Here is a 20,611-nt window from a genome sequence, read left to right as displayed (position 1 = left end):
CTTCCTCTTCAACACTCGCAGCAGCTGCAACGGCCGGTGGGTTATCATCACCGATTCCGAAGTTTTTACGTAAGAAGTCGAAAATATTTTTCGTTTTCTTCGGATTTTGGTTCGCCACTGGTTTTGCGCTTCCGTTCGACTTTGTTGTCACGGTTGGCGAGGACGGTGGCGTAGAGGTAGTGACTTTGATTTGTGTTTCGACCACATGCAATCGCCCAATTATCATATTTTCATCAACCGATTCCGGTGTTGGGGGTCCACTGCTTTGCTTGAGTACAGGTTTAGCCGGCTGATCGGCTTGGTTCATTGAATCTGTAGCGCTGATGCAGCAGGGTATTGGTTTGGGTATCTTCGATTTGCGTTGAAGAAGGGGAGTGCCGCTGCTCTTGGCGACGGCGTGAGTCGGTAAAGCAGACTTTATTTGACTGCTGTGCAGACGCTCCTCTGCGATAATACGCTCACAGGTCTCAATGAGTGCACGCGAGTGTGCTGCGCGCGCGACCATTATTGGTGAATTTGGCTTGGAGTTGGGACGTGAGGTATTTGATTTTGAGCTAGCTAAGGGAATATTACTTATCGGCGTTATGGGCATACTTTTCACGGTTGTTGGTGTGTCCGGTGTGCTGGGTGCGCTGCCGGTGCTCTGCGATGACGTTCTGGGTGTGCTTGGATCGCTACCTTTACTTGGTGGTCTCGCATTGAGACCATCACAAATGCGCACTTGCTCAGCGCTAACTTCGTCATAGCCAGTCAGCGGTACCTGATCGTAGGCTGGTAGATCATTCACGTCAATTTTCTGGCAGATCTTCTCCTCCACTGTGTGCTGACGCTGCGCCTGAGGTGGCACGGACTGGCGTGAAATTTCAGTTTTCGTACCGGATTCATCACACGCTTTAACTTTATTGGCGCTGATGTCCTCGTAGAAGGTGCAAGGAGGCCGCTTACTTGGCGGCAATTCGTTAACGTCCATCTTGTCACAAGGCGACTCATCAACGCTCTTCTGTTGCACAGGTAAGTATGAGTTTGTGGGTTCGAAGGAGTTGAGGAAATTGTTGCAGAGTGTCACATCGGTAGGTGAGAGCGGTGAGTGCGGCGATGCTGGTGGCGTGGTCAGCTTGAATAGTGTAGACTGATTAGGCTTGCAGGCCACGAGCGTGGGCATCTGTGAGGGCACTGATATGACGGGCGTGAGCGAGTCATTTGGTTTGAGCGGATCGTCAGTGGGCCGATTTGAAGTACCTGGTTTGTTTGAGCTGTTATGGGCGTTGCGCATCAACGGTAACGGCTTGAGAGCTGCGCGATTCAGCTCATTGGTACGTTCCAGTACCGTTGGTGGTGAATGTACCTGTGCCGTGGTTTCAAAGGGCTCTGTGCAGACGCTGGAATCACTTGAAACCGTCGAAATATCTGAGATGATAGAAAGTTTCTTCAAATCATCTGCATTGGGTGCAACCAAATTGGGTGCCATCTCAGCTGCGGCAGAGGGCTTAGGCTGTGGTTGCTTTGGCAGCGCGCTACTTGTTGTTCCTGTTTTTGTAAACTCTTTTACCGTTGCATCTGTGGCCGCCGATGGCGAATTGAGGAAATTTCTCTTTGCTGGCGTAGGTGATTGAGGCGGCGTTTGTGGTATGCGACTGCGTGGCAAAGGCTTCGGGCCCAGTATCGGCGGTTTCGTCTTACCGGCTGGTTGATTAGATGCTGCCACATCTTGTGAGAAGCAACTGGAAAGCGCTTTGACGGTGTTGGGTTTCGGCAGCTCATCCGGATTCAAGATGGTTACCGGCGGTGCGCACATAACAACTTCTGCATGGTTATGCTGCTGCTGTTGCTGTTGTTGTTGTTGTTGTGGTGAATGCGGCACAGTTGTCACATTGGGTAATCGGGTTTCATGTGAAGGTTCATTGACTACTTGCACGCCTGGCATTGATTTCGCCGCATTCGCAGCAGCTGTCTTTGCCTGCAGCATTTGATTAGAAGCTGGCGGCGGTGATGTGGTCGGGGGTAATGCGGTCACCGTCACCGTTGTTGGGAATTGTTGCTGCTTAGGAAACCCGACACTGCCATTGTACGCAGTGGCATTCATGGGCGATGGCGGACGACCAAGTATTGGTGATGTTGGTGTTGTTGCACCCAATTGTGGCACATATGATTTTCTTGCATTCATCGTTGGCGTTGGCGGTTTACCGGTCGGATTTGTGTTCATATTCTTTGAATTGAAAATCTCTACACGTCCGTTGATGCTGAATGGATTGTCGTCGGCTGATTTGCGCGCGGGCGGTGGACTGTTAACGGGACTAATGACGGTATAACGTGTCGACTTGGGTGACATGGGTGGTTTGCCAATTGGATTGACGGCACGCGGAATCATCGAGAAACCGTTAGACATAAGCACACTCGGCGAAGAGCGTGGCGGCGGAGTGGGCGCGCGTGTAGCGTGTGAAGGAGATGGTGGTGTTTGTGGTATAGCCATGGGAGAAGTGGGCTGAGTGAAGGGCGAAGGGGATGGTGGGGACAAAGCCGAAGGGGATATAGTGGAAGATTGAAATATTTGTGTGCTTATTGGAGCGTCAGCCGCAGCTGTTAATGTGAACGGTGTGGGTGTTTGTGGGCGTTGTGGGCTTTCACCAGTGATTGACACCGGCCCGGGTGAAAGTTGAGGCCCATTTGAGTTCAGTGGTCTAACTGTTTGCTTGGGTATGGCACCACCACTCCCACCACCGATTGAGGGTTCAGATATTGGCTTCACCTCATGCTCCTGCAGCTCGTCTAATTCAATGTCACTCTTGAAGGTCTCTTTGAACATGCGCAGCAGATTGCGCGCGTGCACCATCTCGTTCGAGGGTTTTCTTTGTAAGTTCGTAGGTGAAGTAACAGTTAAATTATTTCCCAACACCTTTTGTTCAGATTTAGCACAAACTGTATTGTTTACTTTCTGTTGTTCTTTTTCAGCGTTAGCTATTTTTTCACCAATACTACGACTACTACTTTCAATACTAGTATTTTCAAGTTCAAAACTACTCTTAACACTACTTATAGCGGGTTCAAGCAAGGATTTGTTAGTAGAACTTACACTAAAATCCATTTCGCATGGCTGTTCGTTAGTTGTTTTTGCAGACGCTGTCGCTGTCGTTAGATCGCTGGCGATGGCGTTCACTGCGTTCGTGGAGAGTTCAGCGAACTCCGCTTCTATTTGGTTCACCGCATTGGCTGCCTCGGTCAGCTGCTGTTCCTCCAGTGCTAGTGCTGCAATGGCCGCGTTAAGTTGCTGCTCCTGCTCGGAGAGTCCCGCCTCAGTCGCTTCGATTTCGCCGTCGGCAGTGTGAATTCCGCTGTCGTCGCGGTCGACCTCCTCCTCGGGTGCATCGATTTTAACCACCAGCTCCTTTGGAATAGGCGCCTCCGCTGCAGATGACGCACTCACTTGCTCCTTAGTCGCCACCTCCTCCACAACTTGCGCTTTCTTCTCGCTCTCCATTTGTTTCATGCGTCGCTGCTCCTCTTCGCTCTTCATTATCTCGAGTTGGCGGGCGTCAACAAGTGCTACGGGCGCTTTCTTCACCTCCTCTTTGGCTACGGCATTTTGTAAACTAGACAAGCGATCCTTCAATGGTGGTACTGGTATATCGACTAATTTTGCGTTCGACGCCTTACCGGCACCGACGCTGCCATTTGTTGAATTGACTAAATTCTGCTGCTGTTCGAGACTTTGCATGCGCGTACGTATGCTAGTAATGTCACCCGATAGACGCTTAACCTCGCGCTTCAGCGTTGTATCATAAACTTCACCGTTGCCAGCGGCGCTCTCGTCCAGCTTAAACCGATCGCGTAGAGTAACGCGTGGCACGGCGACGCTACCACCGCCACTATTGCTCAGTGACTTTGGTTCCGTATTGGCATTTTGATTTTCGAAAATCTCCTTACGCTTCGAAATATCTATTTTTGGTACATCAACTTTCTTTTCCAAACCCTCTTGACTATCACTGGGTGAGGTAACTTCGAAACCGATGAGACGGTCTTCGATTTTACTGCCGCGCCGTGTGGGATATGTATCGCTGCTTGGCGTGGTGGAGTTGCCACATTCCGGTGATGCTTCTTTCGAGGCGGTGGTGTTGGTTTTAGAAATCAGCGCTCCACTTGTGTTGCCGGCGTTGAGCTTGAAATTGGCTAAAGCGCTGCCACCACTGGCGCGAGAGACGCGTTGTTTGTAGTCTTGAATGGCACCCTCGTAGGTGTATTCACATGGATCGGGCGAGCTGCCGGGCGCAGTGCTGGAGGAGGTGTCGTAGCCGGGCGAGGAGATGTATTCGCGCGCCGGGATGCTGCTGGGTTTTTGGTTATTCTCGAATATGGCCTTGTCCAGTTCAGCGTTGTCGCTCTGGAGGAAGTACAGGAAAAGAAAAGTTATATCAGTGTTAAGAAATATAAGGAAACACATTTTCATAATTAAAAAAATTATTTCAAAACACATTTTATAGTTATTTATCTAGTGCTCTTATAAGATGGGCTAAAGCAAGATTTTATAGGAAAGTAGAGAAACGTTGCAAACGAAATCCATGTGCGGTCACTGCGCCGGGTCAATCTACAGCAGTCCTCTCGCGGTCGACAAGGCCGTAAAATCTAATGACCGTACTGCCCTAAGCGGCAAGTTTAATTAAGATAAAAATAAGAGGGTGAGATCATGAAAGCTGCTTCGGAGAAAGAAGCCCCCTGGTGCTGATCTATTCTGCGTCAAGTTCTTTCCTCTGTCTAAGAGCTTCTTACGCATCAAGTGACAAGCAAGAGATCGCTAAAATCCTTAGTTATTCGTAATTTTTTTCAGCGTTTATAAAATCTTTAATTTGGTTAGTATTTGCTGCAGCGGAAGCACCACCGTCGTCAACCTATTGTCAGAATTTTTGACGTAGAATACGTCTTACCTTAAGGTATGGGGGCTATGTTCAAATGTTGTAGTTGTAATTTTTAGAGCTTCACAAAAACGCTTATTGCACGAGAACTAATAAAGCGATTTCAAAGAAAAGTGTGGCGTTTCAAAGATAAAATTCCAAACCTGTCTTATTTTGGGGTCAATTTTGAGCCTTTAAAGTGCTCTAGCAACTTATTGCTGGCATATATAACTTTCATTTTCGGGATATAGGTTCTTTGGAGCAGTAGAAATATTATCGGGTACAAATTTTATATAAATTTAACAAATATTGAGCATTTTAAGGCAAAAAATTGTTGAAAAAATTTGCAAATTTTTTTCATTACCAAAATGCTCGAAAACCGCTCAAATGATTTTGTTTTTGTTTTCTTTAATCAAAAATTCAAGAGTTTTCCTTTGGTTTGGTATATGGGAAGTATTGGTTGATATCTTCTATATATGTTTATTTTATTCAAATATATGGGCATAAATGATTTTCCATACAAAATCACCTCGTCATCGTTTTGCAAACACGTGCACGCATTGGAAGCGTGGGAAGGAGACAAAAAGTATGTATGTGTCCGTAAGTACATATTTCGGGGTTTATCGGTATAATAATCGATACTTTGTCGGTTTTATTACCGATGTTTTTATCGATTTTGCTATCGAAATTTTTATCGATAATGTTATTGATTTTGCTATCGATATTTTCGGAACTTATCGATATAATGATCGGTATTTTTTCGATTTTGTTATCGATATTTTTTCTCGATTTTGTTATAGATATTTTGTTGACTTTGTTGTCGATTTTGTTATCGACACTGTAAGCGATTTTATGATAGATTATTTATCGATTTTGTTATCGATATTTTTATCGATTTTGTTATCGATTTTATTACCGATATTTTTATAGATTTTGTTGTCGGTATTTTAATCGATTTTGTAATCGATATTTTTACCGGTTTTGTCATCGATATTTTTATTGATTTTGTTTACGATTTAGCTATCGATATTATTATTGCTTTCGTTATCGATATTTTCATCGAATTTGTTATCGATATTGTTATTGGTTTTGCTATCGATATTTTCGGAACTTACCGATATAATGATCGATACTTTTATCGATTTTGTTATCGATATTTTTTATCGATTTTGTTATCGATTGTGTAATCGATTTTGCTATCGATTTTGTCATCGATACTTTTATCGGTTTTGTTACCGATATTTTTATCGATTTTGCTATCGATATTGTTATAGATTTTTTTATAGGTTTTATATTCGATATTTTTATTGATGTTGCTATCGATATTGGTATCGATATTTTTATGGATTTTGTTATCGACTTTATAATCGATTTTGTTATCGATTTTGTAATCGATATTTTGATAGATTTTGTAATCGATTTTGTAATCAGTATTGTTATCGATTTTGCTATCGATTTTGCTTTCGATATTTTTTCGATTTTGATATCAATATTTTCATCGATTTCTTTATCGATGTTTTTATCGATTTTGCTACCGATATTATTATCGCTTTTGTTATCGATATTTTTTGCTTAGTGTGTGCTTTTGTTTTTTTTACTTGGATATGCTCTTAACCATACCACGTATTCTACGTTTAAATTTAGCGGCTGTATCTCCGCTGGACTGTTCCTTTTATGTAAAGCGTGCGGGTATTATACTCTAAGATCGTTAAGCTAATCGACACGCTTGGCTCAGCTGTTGTGAACACAATGAAAGATCAATCAGAACAAATGTTCGACAATCGCATAACAAGAGTGTTTATATTCACAAAGGAAACAAAAAAAAAAAACAAAAAAAGCTAATTGAATGAAGCGATCGTATGGTGTGTGTGTGTAGACCACGTATGCGATATGACTTTGACAAATTGACAAAACTGAATTTCGAACAAAGTAAATGAATGCATTGAAAATTAAAAAAAAAATAGGGCAATTAGATTGCTAACAAATTAAATCGAAGTGCGTAAAAGTAAGGACTATTAAATTTTCTGAAGAGAAAAGCATTATTTCCTTTTTTTGTGATGTTGAAATTAAAAGTTATTTATTTTTGTTGGCGTTGGTTTGTTTAACATTACTTGCAATCAATTGAATAACAGGCTTGGAATTCGTAACTAAGAGCCGTTTTCATGGTGCAGAGTTAAATCAGAGACGACCATTTTTTATTTTTAGTGTTTGGGATTTTTCGTTTTTGGGGATTGTCGGAATCTTTTGGGAAGCTTCAAGACTTTTACAGGACTTTGTGGGATCGTTTCACGAATTTCTTAGATTCAAAGGTACAGGGAATCTATAAAAGCTTTAACAAGCTTCTTCCGCGGGATACGATTTAGTCGTGGCTGGTGAGTAGTAACCACTATACCACTATACAATTGGTATGAACATGTACAGTGTAAAAACCCCGCATTACTGGTCTATATCAGTCAAAACCGAAACCTATTTCTCAAAAAAGATTTTCAAAGCTGTTAATAGATGTTGTTTATCCTTTAAAGACATAATGCAAATATTGCAATGGAAACATCGAATAAGAGACTGTAGGTGTCCCTGATTCCAGCCGTTTAAGGTCGGTTAGTTCAATAAAAAAAAAATATAGTTTAGTCGTTATGTGTCTGTTATATGTTGTTATATAACATTCTAGATTTTTATAAAAAATAACAAGTACCAAATAAAAAAAAAACATAGCCAAAACTCGTCAAAATGTCACTTAACTTAATCAGCTGACCACATGTGTACATATGTATACATATAAACATAGCTTCGATTATTCCGTGAAAAGGCGTTATCAAATTGCAGCTGACCTGCTTACGCTTTTGGCTACATAAAGAAATATATTTCGCACGCTCGAATATTTTGCACAGATATTAGCTGTGAACTTTTTTGGTGAAATTCTGTTAGCGCTATGGTTACAAAGTTAGTACAGTCTAACACAACAACAACAACAATTAACCGCTTGCTAATGACTCTATGTGCAGCATTTTAAGGCAGAAAAATTGTTGCTAATTTGTCTCTGAGTAGAACTTCCGTTTTACAAAATTTATTTTTATTTTTTTTTTTCGTTGGCTATAACTAATGTGTGAAATAAACATAACTGACTTTTTTCGCCGGTGTTGACCCAAATCGGTGACCATTTTCTAAAGAATGAGAACGTTTTTTTGTCAAAGAGAATCAAAAAAAAAGTCAGCGCGGCGACTTTCAAATTAACGAAAAAATGCGGTCACTTGGTAAAGCGGAATTCAGTAGTTAGTTTGAAAGAAAAACCATAGAAAATGGAAAAACTAATCAAAGTTGCTAGAGGTGTTGGCTAATTGCGCAACTACAAGAAATTTCAATTAAATCGTTAAATTTGGTATGCAAACTTTTAGAAGGTATGTAATTAAACTTGTGTCGCTGCACTCAAGGCCATCTTTTACGAGCAAATAGTACTCGTAGCATAAAATTTAGAGTATACGTAAATATATATGTATGTATGTATACATATACTGCTATCATGTATTTACTAAGTATAATCCGATACCTGTTGCTATAGTCATTGCAATAACCTTTTGCAAAGCACTTATTTAAATGCATTGTCTTTTGCGATTTTCAAATTGCCAAGTTCAATTAAATTTGCTTTGCATTCGCTTATGTATGTATGTACTTACCAGCACACTGTTGTTGTCGTAATCCTCCGATTGGCTGCTCTTGCCACTGGCACTGCTTGTGCCAATGCCAAGATCGCTCAAATCGTTCGATTCATCTTCATTGTAAACAGCTAAAGAGGCCAGTTTGACACGTCCGCGAGGACCACGTTCGCCCCTGAAATTAAAATGGTTGAAGTTTTTTTTTTTTTTTTAACTAAATTTAAATAATAGATGAAAGGGAAAATAATTATTTGTGCATAGAATATGCATATGCATGTATGTAAGTATGTATGCATGCACATTAGGGTGGTTCCAAAAAAGTAAAGCCCGAATTTTAAAGCTCTCACCTACTAGGATTGTTCAATTCCGTTTTTTTTTTTTATTTTGAAATAAAGAAATATTTAGAGGTAGCTCAAGAGTCAAAGTTTTTCATGTATTTTAATGATATAGAATTCTTGAAAATCAATATTTTTTGGTCGGAAAACCGTGTATGCTTAGACTTCCAGTTATAATATTTGGATAGTGTTTATTTAACGATTTTTTTATTTTATTAAAAAAAAGTGCAAAAGCGTAGTATTAAAAACTGGTAATATACGAATAAAGTATTAAAAAATGGTAAAATATACAATTGTGTATTAGGGGAAGTCTCCTGAAGAGGAACAGGGTTTTCCGATTAAAAAATATTGATTTTCAAGAATTCTTTACCCTTTCTACGAAAAATTGTTTTTTACCCATATCAAATACAAGGACAACTTTGAGCGAGAAAAACAAAGGATTTTTGGACCACCCTAATGCACATACCCACCGGACAATTTTAGTTACCGGCAATAAATTAATTGCCGTTAATATCGCCAACGTATTGATTTCTTATTACCAAACGTCCGCCGAAAGCAACTCGCCTGGTCGAGTCGTTTTCTTATTGCTTTATGATTGCTACAAGTGATATTTTTTGTGTGCATACATTTTTGCGATAATTTTTCAAGTTTTTTTTTCTCTTTGTTTTATTTGAAATATAACTGTATTAAAATATGTTATGCCTTTTTAATCCAAAAGCAAATATATATGTACGGATTCGATGCTTAAGAAATGTCCCGATTTTTGGCCACATAAATCTGGTCACCGTAACTATACGCAATCATCTAACACGTTTACTTGCCCGCCCTTAACTTAAAAGTCATATTATTTTAAAGTAAGTAAATATTAGCGTGGCAGATTTTTACAAAGTATTTCTTAAGCACATATAAGAATATGACCCATTATTTTTTAAATCGGACGGATTTCGTAAAAAAAAATTATGTTGTGTCTTGAAAACTACAATTTTTTTAAACATGTTTTTATAGAAAATTAAACAAGGATTACAATGGTGTAAGTTTAAATCCCTAATTTACAGGACTTTATTATGCAAATCATCTTCAAAAAGTTGAACCCATAAAAAAAGTTGAAGCCAATCGAAAGTGTGCCACCAAATTTGATGTCCGTTATGAAAAAGAATATTACTTTTTTCGTGTATATAACAATTTTAGAATGAATTTCGAGTTTGTCAATAAAAATTGTAAAAGTGGAATTTTAGTTTCTCAAATTATAGTCATCCCTGCATTTTTTTCATTTGGTGTTACACTAGCGTTATTACACTAGATTCGTTCGTTTTGGCAAGAACATTTTTAACCGCTTAATTTTAGCATTTTGAAATATCTTAAATTATTAAAATGAAAAAATTGTAAGATTTCAAAAATTCGCAAATAGCTCCGATAGCTGCCATTTTTTTTTTTTTTTTTCAAACTTCACTGATATGTTGTATTTGATGCCAACATCCATTAACTCTAATATGAACGTTCTATTTGAAAGCTTCCCAAAGTTATTAAAAAAATGACAATGAAATAAGTTAATTGTAATAACATACATATATTTTTAAAGCAGGCTTTCTAAATATGAACCAAATCGTACCATAAGTACGGATTTTCAAATATCTTGACTCATGCGCCACCTATCGGATTAATTCATCTTTCGTATTGCATTGTCATCGGGTTCTGAGCCAACTGTGAAACTGTTTCAAATCTCTAGGCCATCGGGAAGTTGGTCAAAAATTGATTGCAAGATTTGCCGCTAACAAACATACATACATACAGAGCAAGTTAAATAAAAACTTGAAAAATTCGCCTAAATAAACTTTTAAGGCTAAAATTGTTCAAAAACTTGATTTACTTCTTATTGTGAGATTTGTTACATGCATATACAAAATACTCAGCTAAAAAAGCAGAAGCAAGCTTAACCCATTCGCGGACAGTAAGAAGAAAATATAATAAGAAAATTCTACTCAAATCAGTTTAAAATTTATAGCAATTCTAATGTTTGGTGGCGTTATACTCGGAATGTGATTCAAATCGGATAACAAAAAAAGTTTCTTTGAACTATTTCGAGCCAAGACGAGAGGCAACTCCAGAGGCAACTCACTGAGAGGTTTTAGTGAAAAAAATGTCTTTGCTTACCTTTCTTCGATCATTTCAGAGAACGTTTTCGATTTTCTTCGTGTCCGGTCGTGTTCTTCCAATTCGAGTTTTTTCACTTCAACAACTCGATCGATGATATGTTCGACACGTTTTCTACGCGACGACTTCCAATTATCCAAATTCTGTAAAGATTTAAAAGAAAAAGTTGATATAGCCAATGAGCAACTTTATTATGACTTAATGGTAAGGCGTTTGCCGGGAGGAAGGAGTAAATATTTTTGGCCTTTTGATTGTAGGCATCTATATATTACTAAGATAAAACAAAAATGAAAACAATGAGAAATATATGAGAATTAGGTTAACGGAAAGGGTAAGAAAATTTATTGAAATCATTCGATAGGAATCGAAATAAATTCAGTCATAAAAAATTTAGTTACCCAAATTTATCGAATCATCACAGTTTACAATTATCGAAATTTATCGAGATATCCATGTTTATTGAGTTATCGCAACTCATCGAATCATTCAAATTGATCAATGTTTGTTGCGTTTTCAAAAGTGGTTGACACAGAAAATTAGTTGTTAAAATTTACGGACAATTAACATAATAAAATTTATCATGTTATCGATATTTATTGATTTTTCATTATTTATAAAGTTAACGAGATTTATCGAGTTGTCGATTTATCGAATCGAAGTTTCTGGAATTTTCAAAATATACTGAGTTATCGAAATTTCAAGGTTATATAAGTTTATCGAGTTATTTATGGTTTTACTACCTTAGCTTTTACTGCTTACAGAATTTTTTCGTGCTACCAGAATGTTACGAGTTACCAAAATCTGCTGAAGGCTTTCGAAATATGTGAAACTATCAAAACTAGCCAAGTTATCGAAATTTATATATATAGATACATATGTAGGTGTCCAAAGTTTAACGTGTTATCGATTTATATCGAGATATATATGTACATTTTTGAGCTATCGAAGGTTATCGAAGCCTCTAAACGCACAGTTCTCGAAATTGATCGAAAATTATAGAAATTAGTCGAGTTATCGAATTTTGTTGAGCTGTCGGATTTAAGTGCTTTTGAAATTTATTGAGTTATCGACATGTCATCGACAAACTGGAATGTTTTGGGTCAATTCCAAGTCCTCCAAAAATCTTCGAATCATTAAAAAAATACATACATACATATATACGTAGGAAGAAGTTGTTTTTTTTTTTAGCTGATTGACAACTAAGTATATATCCTGTGCATAGGTATGTACATATGTATGTAGGCACATATGTGGCCAAACAAACATTCGAACGAGGGGTTTTATTGCGCTTTTTTGCTAAATTGTAGTCAATCTATTTTTCAGCCTACCTCACATGAATGCGAACTTAAAACAAATTGCATATAAATTTCCGAACTTTCTCTAAAAAAACATGTAACAACGCGAGTACGTTGGTACGTTGGCAAATAGGCAAAAAAAAAAAAAAGTGTATGCGATACATACAACATATAAAAACTAAATACTGTAAAACAATAAAGTCAACGCAATAAAAAGTATTTAAGTATTACAACAAACAAAACAGTGCAGTTAACTTATGCAATGGCAAATAAACGCTGATTTAAGCACATAAGCACTTGGTTTCTTAGCCGATAACGACTTCCTTTCCCACCAGCTGGCTAAATTAAATAATTTACTCAAGTCAGTCAAGTCACACACACATATGTATGTATGTATGTATGTAAATATGTAGTAAATATACATACATACATATGTACATGCATATATGCCTGCACTTTTACTAGGTCTAAATTTGTTGAGTAAGCCAAGTTAGCCGAGTCAGCATGCCAAAAACAAAAGCCAGTCAATGGCACAATAGTCCAATCGAACAAAAAATGTTGGGCGCGTATCAATTGATTTTCACACGCATAACTGCGTTCTCATACACATGTACGAGTACTACATACATATTTATGTTTTTTTACTACCGAAACAGTAGCAACAAATCGTGTGATTACAAGCAGAAAAGTGACAAGAAAAAAGAGTTCAAGAAAAAAGGGCGAAAACTAAAATATAAAAAAGAGATAACAAACAAAAATTGTGTCCAATAGAAGATGACTTTACGTTTGTTTTCATTAAAATGTTAAATATTCAATTACATACAATTTCATTACGTTCGCTGCACCTCGAGTATTGGTTCATTAAGGCAAGAAAAATCAAACTTTTAAGTAAGTAAATGGGTCAAGTGTATTTAGTGAAGGGAAAGCAATCGGGTCGGGCCGTTAAGAATAAAACACTAATGAGATGAAAATTTAAAGAAAAGAGGCACGAAGAGATAAGAGCGGGAAACATCTACATACATATGTAAATTTGGCTTACACTTCTTATTAATGCAGCAGCACGAAAGCTTGGGGAGTCGCAGTTTACACAAAAGGCAAGCCAACACTATCCGCTCCATCATTTTGATTTAAATAGCAACATATTACACATACAACACATTACGGTACTGCGGGGGTTTTCGTTTCAGCATTTTTATACGATTTTAAACTAGGGCGGCAAAGGACTGTGTTACCATTTGCAATGTAGGCTTAAAGATTGAAAAAGCAGTCGGCGCGTGTCTCTATTCGTCAGAGCATCATATCGACTACTTATCTTTCATGCGGCGATCATAGAGAACGCTACTTGTCTAATACGGAAAAGTTAGACCCTATCAGAGAAAGTCACTATATTCGTTGACAACAACGTTAGTCTTTGGTGGATTGCCGGACATAGGAGTAGAGGCACGAAACACCCGATGAGATGGCTAGACACAGCTCACAAATAACTCCCTTACGGATAACTCGCTAGAACCAATTATTTGTCATCTAGTTAGGAAAATTAATGAGTACTAGTGAACCCGCATGGCGGTAAAACGCTGAAAATTGAATTTAACATTTTAAACAGGTAAAGCCTTATTCAAAAGCCTCAAAAATTATTACTAATGATACATCCAACCGATTTCTGAGTGATGAGAAGATTTGCATGGTGTCGGTTTTCATTTCGTCAAATTTCAAATCACTCTGTACCGCTAGAAAGGTTCTAGCTTAAAAATAAAAAATTAAACCTTTTGGCACATGTATGTATGTTGAATCCCAGTTCTTTCAATTGACTTCTCATTTGAAATTCGGTGCAGATCTGATTTAGCTTGTATATAAGTAAAACAAATTTGACTTTTCAAACCGGTCAACCCTATCAACATCTAAAAAGATACTTATAATAGCCCTAAGGAGTTTGTCTTACCGGTGCTTTAGTATCTGCGGATAAACATTATCAAAACACGGGTGACATAAAGTCATAAAAAGAGTCAAGATAAGCCTTATTGCCTCTTCAGACACCACTTGTCAAGCTATGCACAATTTAACCAGGACTCTCTAGAAATGACGTCTTGTAAGATACATTTTAAATTTTGACTAACCAAAATTTGTATACTTCCCTCTTCAATTTGGGTTTCCGTGATCTTTTATGCATCTTGGTAAATTGAGCAAGACCTCCCAAATAAACGGTGAAAATTGCGCTAGATATGAAGTCGTAAGCCGAACACCCGTTATGTACGGAATGTGAAATAAATGGAGCATTAAAATAGCAATAAATTCAGACAGCGGCAAATGTTAGTATGCTTGACTAATAATGATGATTACGTGAATTACTGCACATACATACATATGTACGTAAAATGAGCGGATCATTACTGCTGCTGCTGCTGATTAACATCACTGTAAGTGTAAACTACTTGCATTTAACGTTACAGTTTCAAACAGTTGGCTTGTGCAAGTTGGACTGTTACATATATGTATGTACGTTTGAATATATGCACATACATATTACAAATGAATAACACAAAAAATGTAAAAACTAGATTAAATAACCTTTTGAGGTGTCAACTGCAGACAATAGTACAAAATGATTGCGCTACAAAAAAAAAAACAACGGCAATTCATGAGCCGAATATGAGTAGGTACTAAATTTGTTGATCCCTGCATACAAATAGTACGTATGTACGTGTACTAATGTTAATTTGTAATTGCATTGTATTTTGGTAAAATTTGCAGTCATCATGTCTGCCACGAATAATCGTTAAGAAAAACTTACGTAATCACCGAAAATACGAGTGTGTTGTGAGTAAATTTTAGAAAAATGTCAAAAAAAAAACTGTTTGCAACTAAGCAGCTATGTCCATATTTGAATGCAAATGTTTGTGGCAGTATGTCGACCACGCCCCATACATACAAAAACGTTTGGCAGTAAACTGGAACACAAATACATACAGTATCGGTCATATCTATAGCACGCCATTTCAAAGTGTATGTAAATTCTAAAAAATTAACGGTAATTCGTAGCCACTTTACATTTGCACATTATCGGACTAAAATTACAGTGGCTAAAAAACTGTGTACTCGCAAAAATTCTAACACTTCCGAGAAAAAAGTCTGAAACTTAGGTGAAAATTTGTTGTACTTTTTTGAAGTTTTCTACAAATTGTTAAACTTGGGTTTATATGGGGTTTGTTAGAGAAAGAACTGTATTTTAATTGTGAATTCTTAAAAATAAATAAATAAACATAAGTGGCACACAATATCACTTTGAAATGGCGTGCTATAGATATGACCGATACTGTATATACATAAATAAGTCCGCAAGTCCGCTTATTTTTAGCAGAGCTACAAAGTAACAAATTACATTGGACGAGCTTTTTTTTTGATACCTGAGCGGAATTTTTCATGCTGCTATTTACAATACTATTTACTCTGTATACAACTACAATTCATAGCATTTAGCGCAGGCGTAAGCGCCAGTATTGAATAATTGTTGCTCGACGAGTGAGTTGACCAAATTTCCACGGCGATAACTCAGTTGCTCAAATGGCACTAAACGTCTGTATGCATTCGTGTAGTCCAATGTTAAATGTGACAAATTAATGAACAAGAAGTAAAACTGAAGCAAAACTGAAGAAAATAAGCTCAACAACAAACATAGATAGATACAAATTGTCGCCTTTTATCGCCATTTTTGTGCGTATTTGTCTGCTATTTTCGAAAATTTGTCACGACTTGCGTTTATGATTTCTATACAGGTATTTGTTTGTGTTGCGTCCGTCGGCTGCCTTTCAATTTTTATTTACGTACGTTGTTAATCTGACTTTGTCTTACTATCTTAAAACAAAAAAAAAAATAAAATAATTTGAAGAAATAGCGCATAGCTCCGCGTAATTGCACAACTTCAATACAATTCAACAAACATTTCGATGCGTCCAACGAACGGATATTCGTTGGCAAATTTTAAATTATACACACCCCAAATTATTTCGATCGTAAACATCGTAATTCGTGAGCATTCAAAATTAGTTTTGTTGCCGCAAAGTCATTTCCTTATTTAAGCATTCATTTGATGGCTTTTGTTTTTTAGTGAAAAATACGCCAGAAATATTTCAGCCTTGTTTTTTTTAGTGATTTTAACGGAATCGAATATTATATAATTTAACATGAATAAGTGCAGTAAAAAAAAAAATTGAAAATGAGAAAAATTTTTACATATCTCTTAATAATATTTGGGCAGAAGTTGGAGTTGGCAGATGGAATTGAGTTTCTGAACTTGGCTTCTGAAAAATTGTTCAGAAATGGAAATCCACTTTCAGTATTTACAAATTTTTGGCAAAGTTTTTAAGCATGTCAGGTTTGGGGATATGATTTAAAGTTTACTTTTCAATCTTTGTATTTCCTTTCCATGGCTATCAGGAGGAATCCAACTTAAATGATTTGATGATGAAATCATTTGTAAATATATAAACTGGCTTAAACAATTGATCTCGCATTGAAGTCTGCAGTGTCTGTCCACAATGAGGTGCGGTTGCAAGTGAGGGTAAACTTTAGAAATGTACCGAAGATATGGTTATGCACAGGGTTGGTCATCTTCCATGTAAAACCTATTTCCAATGAAAATAAAGTCTCGGATGAGAACGTTTCTTTCATTGACGACCCCGGAAAATGTTTAAGGGACTATGATTTAAAGGTACGCACCTGAAATGCCCGGGTATTTATTAGGGAAGGTGCTTTTGACCAACTTGTTGCTGAGCTTGGAAAATCAAAGGGCTGCCATTCCGCCATGCCGGGACAAGGCAAGTAGCACGTCAGGTCTTGCGGATGTCTACTACAGCTTCTGTGTAAGAAGCGAAAATTCGGGTGCTTCCGTTCACTCTGGTAAACGGGTTTCCCGCCTCAAATTGCATCAAAGCGATCTAAGGGAAGAACGAGTCATACTCTTCTATGAGTGGTTGAAGCGCACTTATTAGCGCTACCCTGTCACGATATTAAGCTCGTACTTGACGATGCTAATGCAACGATGGGCAAGGAAGGGATTCTCGAAGTACTATAAAAGTCTGATTAGAACTTTGAAAATCAATATGAAACAGACTTGGACGGGGCAATAAGTTACTTTAAGTTTCGCCTGTACAAATATAAGCAACATCCATTTAAGAGAATTTTTAAATGACAGCCTCTAAGTTGCCATAATCAGACCTCAAGTTACCCATCATACTTGTGTTGGTATATAGCCCAAAAGCAAGGATCACGGCGACATCCGATGAAACGTTGATTAAGGCGAATACCGCATGAAAAATCAAGTTGAGAAAATGGCCAAGTTACTTGGGCGCCAAACAAAAAAAAAAAGAAAGGAATAAACTTATTGAAAACATAACAACTGAATCGAAAGATCTCTTTATATCTTGGATTAATTCTGCGATTACCTATACTTTATGTCTTATAACTTTTACTCCTTCATTTACTTAGATTATCTATAAATTTTCATGCAAATCTTAAATGATCTACTTACATTCTGCCAATCCTCGGGCTCCTCTTTTTTGATCTCCTTGATCTTTTTCACTTCCTCAGCCTTCTTTAGCTGTTCCTGTGCGGTCTGGTAAAGATTGCATGGTTTGATCTGTACAAATTGCATTGGATTGTAGGACGGTGGCGGCGGTGTGGGCCGCGTGACGCGCGCTTTGGTCACATAAGGGGTGGGATCCGGCGATATTATGGACTGCAAATAAATGAAGATAAGCAAAATCAATAAAAATAAATAAAATTGCAATTAAATACAAGTCTTAACAGGCATCACAACATGTTTAATTTTTACAAAAATAATTAATTTAATTTGCATTAAAGCATTCATGGCCGTCTAGTCTCGTTAGGGGTGCACCCAAGCTATCAACCAGACCGGCAGCCCTTCAGTAGCCATTCCTCACACCTATGTATAAATGTATGTACGACTCGCGTAGGTGCTAGGGAATTTCATCCGCAATAATTTGCATTTTTTATTAGCAGAACGTGTTGTAGTGTACGATGTGTCAGCGCGCATTGTCTACTTATTGCATTATTATTATTTTTGCATATTCTCAGCTTGTTGTTCACCGCGCTTGGTACGTGGTTATCTTTTTGTTTCCAAACCTTTCGTATTTCATTCACTTTCCACTTCGGTGCAAACGCTTGCCCTATTGTCACCTTTAAGCGCACTTCGACAGGCACTCACTCGGGCACTCGAGTACTCAGCCGCATACTCATCATATTGGCATCACTGCAGCAGTCGCATATTCAATCATTCATTCACTCATGCACACAGTTATACGAGTACAGTTATGGCAATGTGGTCTTTAACGCCTCATTTGGCGTGAAGGTTTATCGCTTGGACGGCTGCTTGGTTGGTTACCTGCGCTTTAAACCTTTAAAAGCCACTTAAGTGTTCAATAACCCAATAAAAAAAGAAAATTTTGTATCACCTCTTTGCCACATTTCGGAATTGAGCACGTGTCCTTTCTCTCTCTACATTTTACTTTCAAATATATATGTATATGCTCGTTGCATTTCCATTATGCAGCTGTTCAAATTTTCTAGAGGAGTATATGTATTCTTGTAGCCTCGAAAAATTTAGGTAGCTTAAGACAAAGTTAAAGTTTTTATTCCACCTCATTGTTCGGTGTGATATTTAACCCCATCACGTGAAAACCAATAATTTCGTGGAGGTCGCACAGGAGGTACATAGACGGATATGGTGAGATAGTAGCACAGGCGGCATACACAGCATTTCATGTGAGCATTTAGGGGCCAGGAAGATATGTTGTGGTATTAAAAAAGGCTGGTGTCCATTGGGACAAAGAAACGCTAATAAAATTACAGCCGGGCTGGTTCAAAATAAATACGTCTCGACATCGTGATAGGTGACGGTTCATGGATCTACGCTTATGAGCCCAAAAAAAAAAACGGCAATACACTGTGTGCGTATTTTTAAATTGAGCATGATCCGACAAAAGTTATCCGCGGATGAAGTACATCTAAGTAAATGGTTGCGTTGTTTTTTTTTTTAGAAAAAACCGCCTGTACCAATTGAGCAAACTAAAGCTGTTAATTCTGAAGTATACATAGGTACACATTTATCGCTGGAGGTATTCGGAGAATCCAAGAAAATCAACAGCCGAAAGGAGATTATCCTCCATCACTACAATGCGAGCCCCATACAACAGTTCGTACAAAAGCGTTATTGGGCTGTAAAATTATTGGGTCATCCGCCTTACATTCCAAATTTGGCTTTCTCTTGAGGCTTTCCAAAATCAGCTTCAATATAGCAAAACTGCTTAGAAATTAGTGCAAACTAATGATCTTGAAAAACGACTGACACTGACAGTGTTGCCAGCGAACTACTTAGTAGTATTTCCGAAATAGTCGGCGGGTGTTGTAGTAAGTTTAGGCGCGTTTAAATAACTACAAACTAATTACTATACGAGTAGGTATGTATGTGTTCGTATGTCATAAAGCGCCTATTACAGTTTGCAATTTATTTTAAATAGGCTGAACGAAATCGCAATAAAATTGCAGTAAAAGTGCATGCCATAACAATGACGCTGTTGGCTATAATGGTCATAACACATATACATGTGCTAATACTTAATACATAAATACGGAAAATCTACCCTGCTGGGAAAAATTACCATTGAAACCCTGTTTGTGGTATATACTAAATAGTGCGGGTTTTGGGAAAAAATGTAGTTCAGCTTGATTAGTATTTGATTTTTATGTATCTATATCTATTTGCCTTTGAAAGCTATAGTCTAGTTCTGTAGTTTCCTCAAACTATCCTAATACCTCCACAGCTCTCTAATTTCACCTTCCATTGTCAGAGAGTCATCGCATTTAATGCAAATCAACAGCAATACGTGTACACTGTACATACCCTGCCAAAATCGTTGGACCATGTAGTCTATTTGTGGTATATTGGAGTACTTACAAAAGTGTTCCTCTGTCATGCTGTAGCGGACCAACTCGTGTCTCTGCGCCAGCTTATTGTTTGTCATCCGATCACTGCTCGTGTTTTAACGAAATGTGATTGAAGTTGAGCATTTGAAAGCACATTTGCATGTCTGGCTGTAGCTGTAGATGCTCGCTGTTAGTTCTTAGCTCCCAGCATGTTCGGGTTCGAATGCAACATGTAATTTTTAATTTTTGTCTTGGTTTTTATTAATTTCGAAAAAGCATTTGAGAAGTGAAGAACAAAAGCGTGTACAAACGAAAAAATATAACAACAATGCCATTGTTAATATGTTGAAGTAGTTTTG

At 37.7% G+C, this 20,611-nt stretch overlaps 1 protein-coding gene across 4 annotated transcripts in view; it reads right to left on the bottom strand.

Annotated features, from left to right (window-relative positions):
- Positions 1–20,611, bottom strand: part of LOC118737392 — a 207,215-nt gene that overhangs the window by 18,970 nt on the left and 167,634 nt on the right. For all 4 annotated transcript variants that reach the window (XM_036467855.1, XM_036467864.1, XM_036467872.1 and 1 more), the window contains 4 exons: positions 17,839–18,045; positions 11,020–11,162; positions 8,555–8,708; positions 3,071–4,375 (listed from right to left, as the gene is read on the bottom strand). In XM_036467855.1, the coding sequence (XP_036323748.1) occupies positions 3,071–4,375; positions 8,555–8,708; positions 11,020–11,162; positions 17,839–18,045 (1,809 nt within the window). The remainder of the gene's footprint in view (positions 1–3,070; positions 4,376–8,554; positions 8,709–11,019; positions 11,163–17,838; positions 18,046–20,611) is intronic.

Source organism: Rhagoletis pomonella, unplaced genomic scaffold (genome assembly GCF_013731165.1).
Source record: "Rhagoletis pomonella isolate Grant_MI unplaced genomic scaffold, Rhpom_1.0 Rhpom_scaffold_00001, whole genome shotgun sequence".
Taxonomy (NCBI): Eukaryota; Metazoa; Arthropoda; class Insecta; order Diptera; family Tephritidae; genus Rhagoletis; species Rhagoletis pomonella.
The sequence above is the reverse complement of the archived record's forward strand: the minus strand, read 5'-3'. Positions and strand labels throughout refer to the sequence as shown.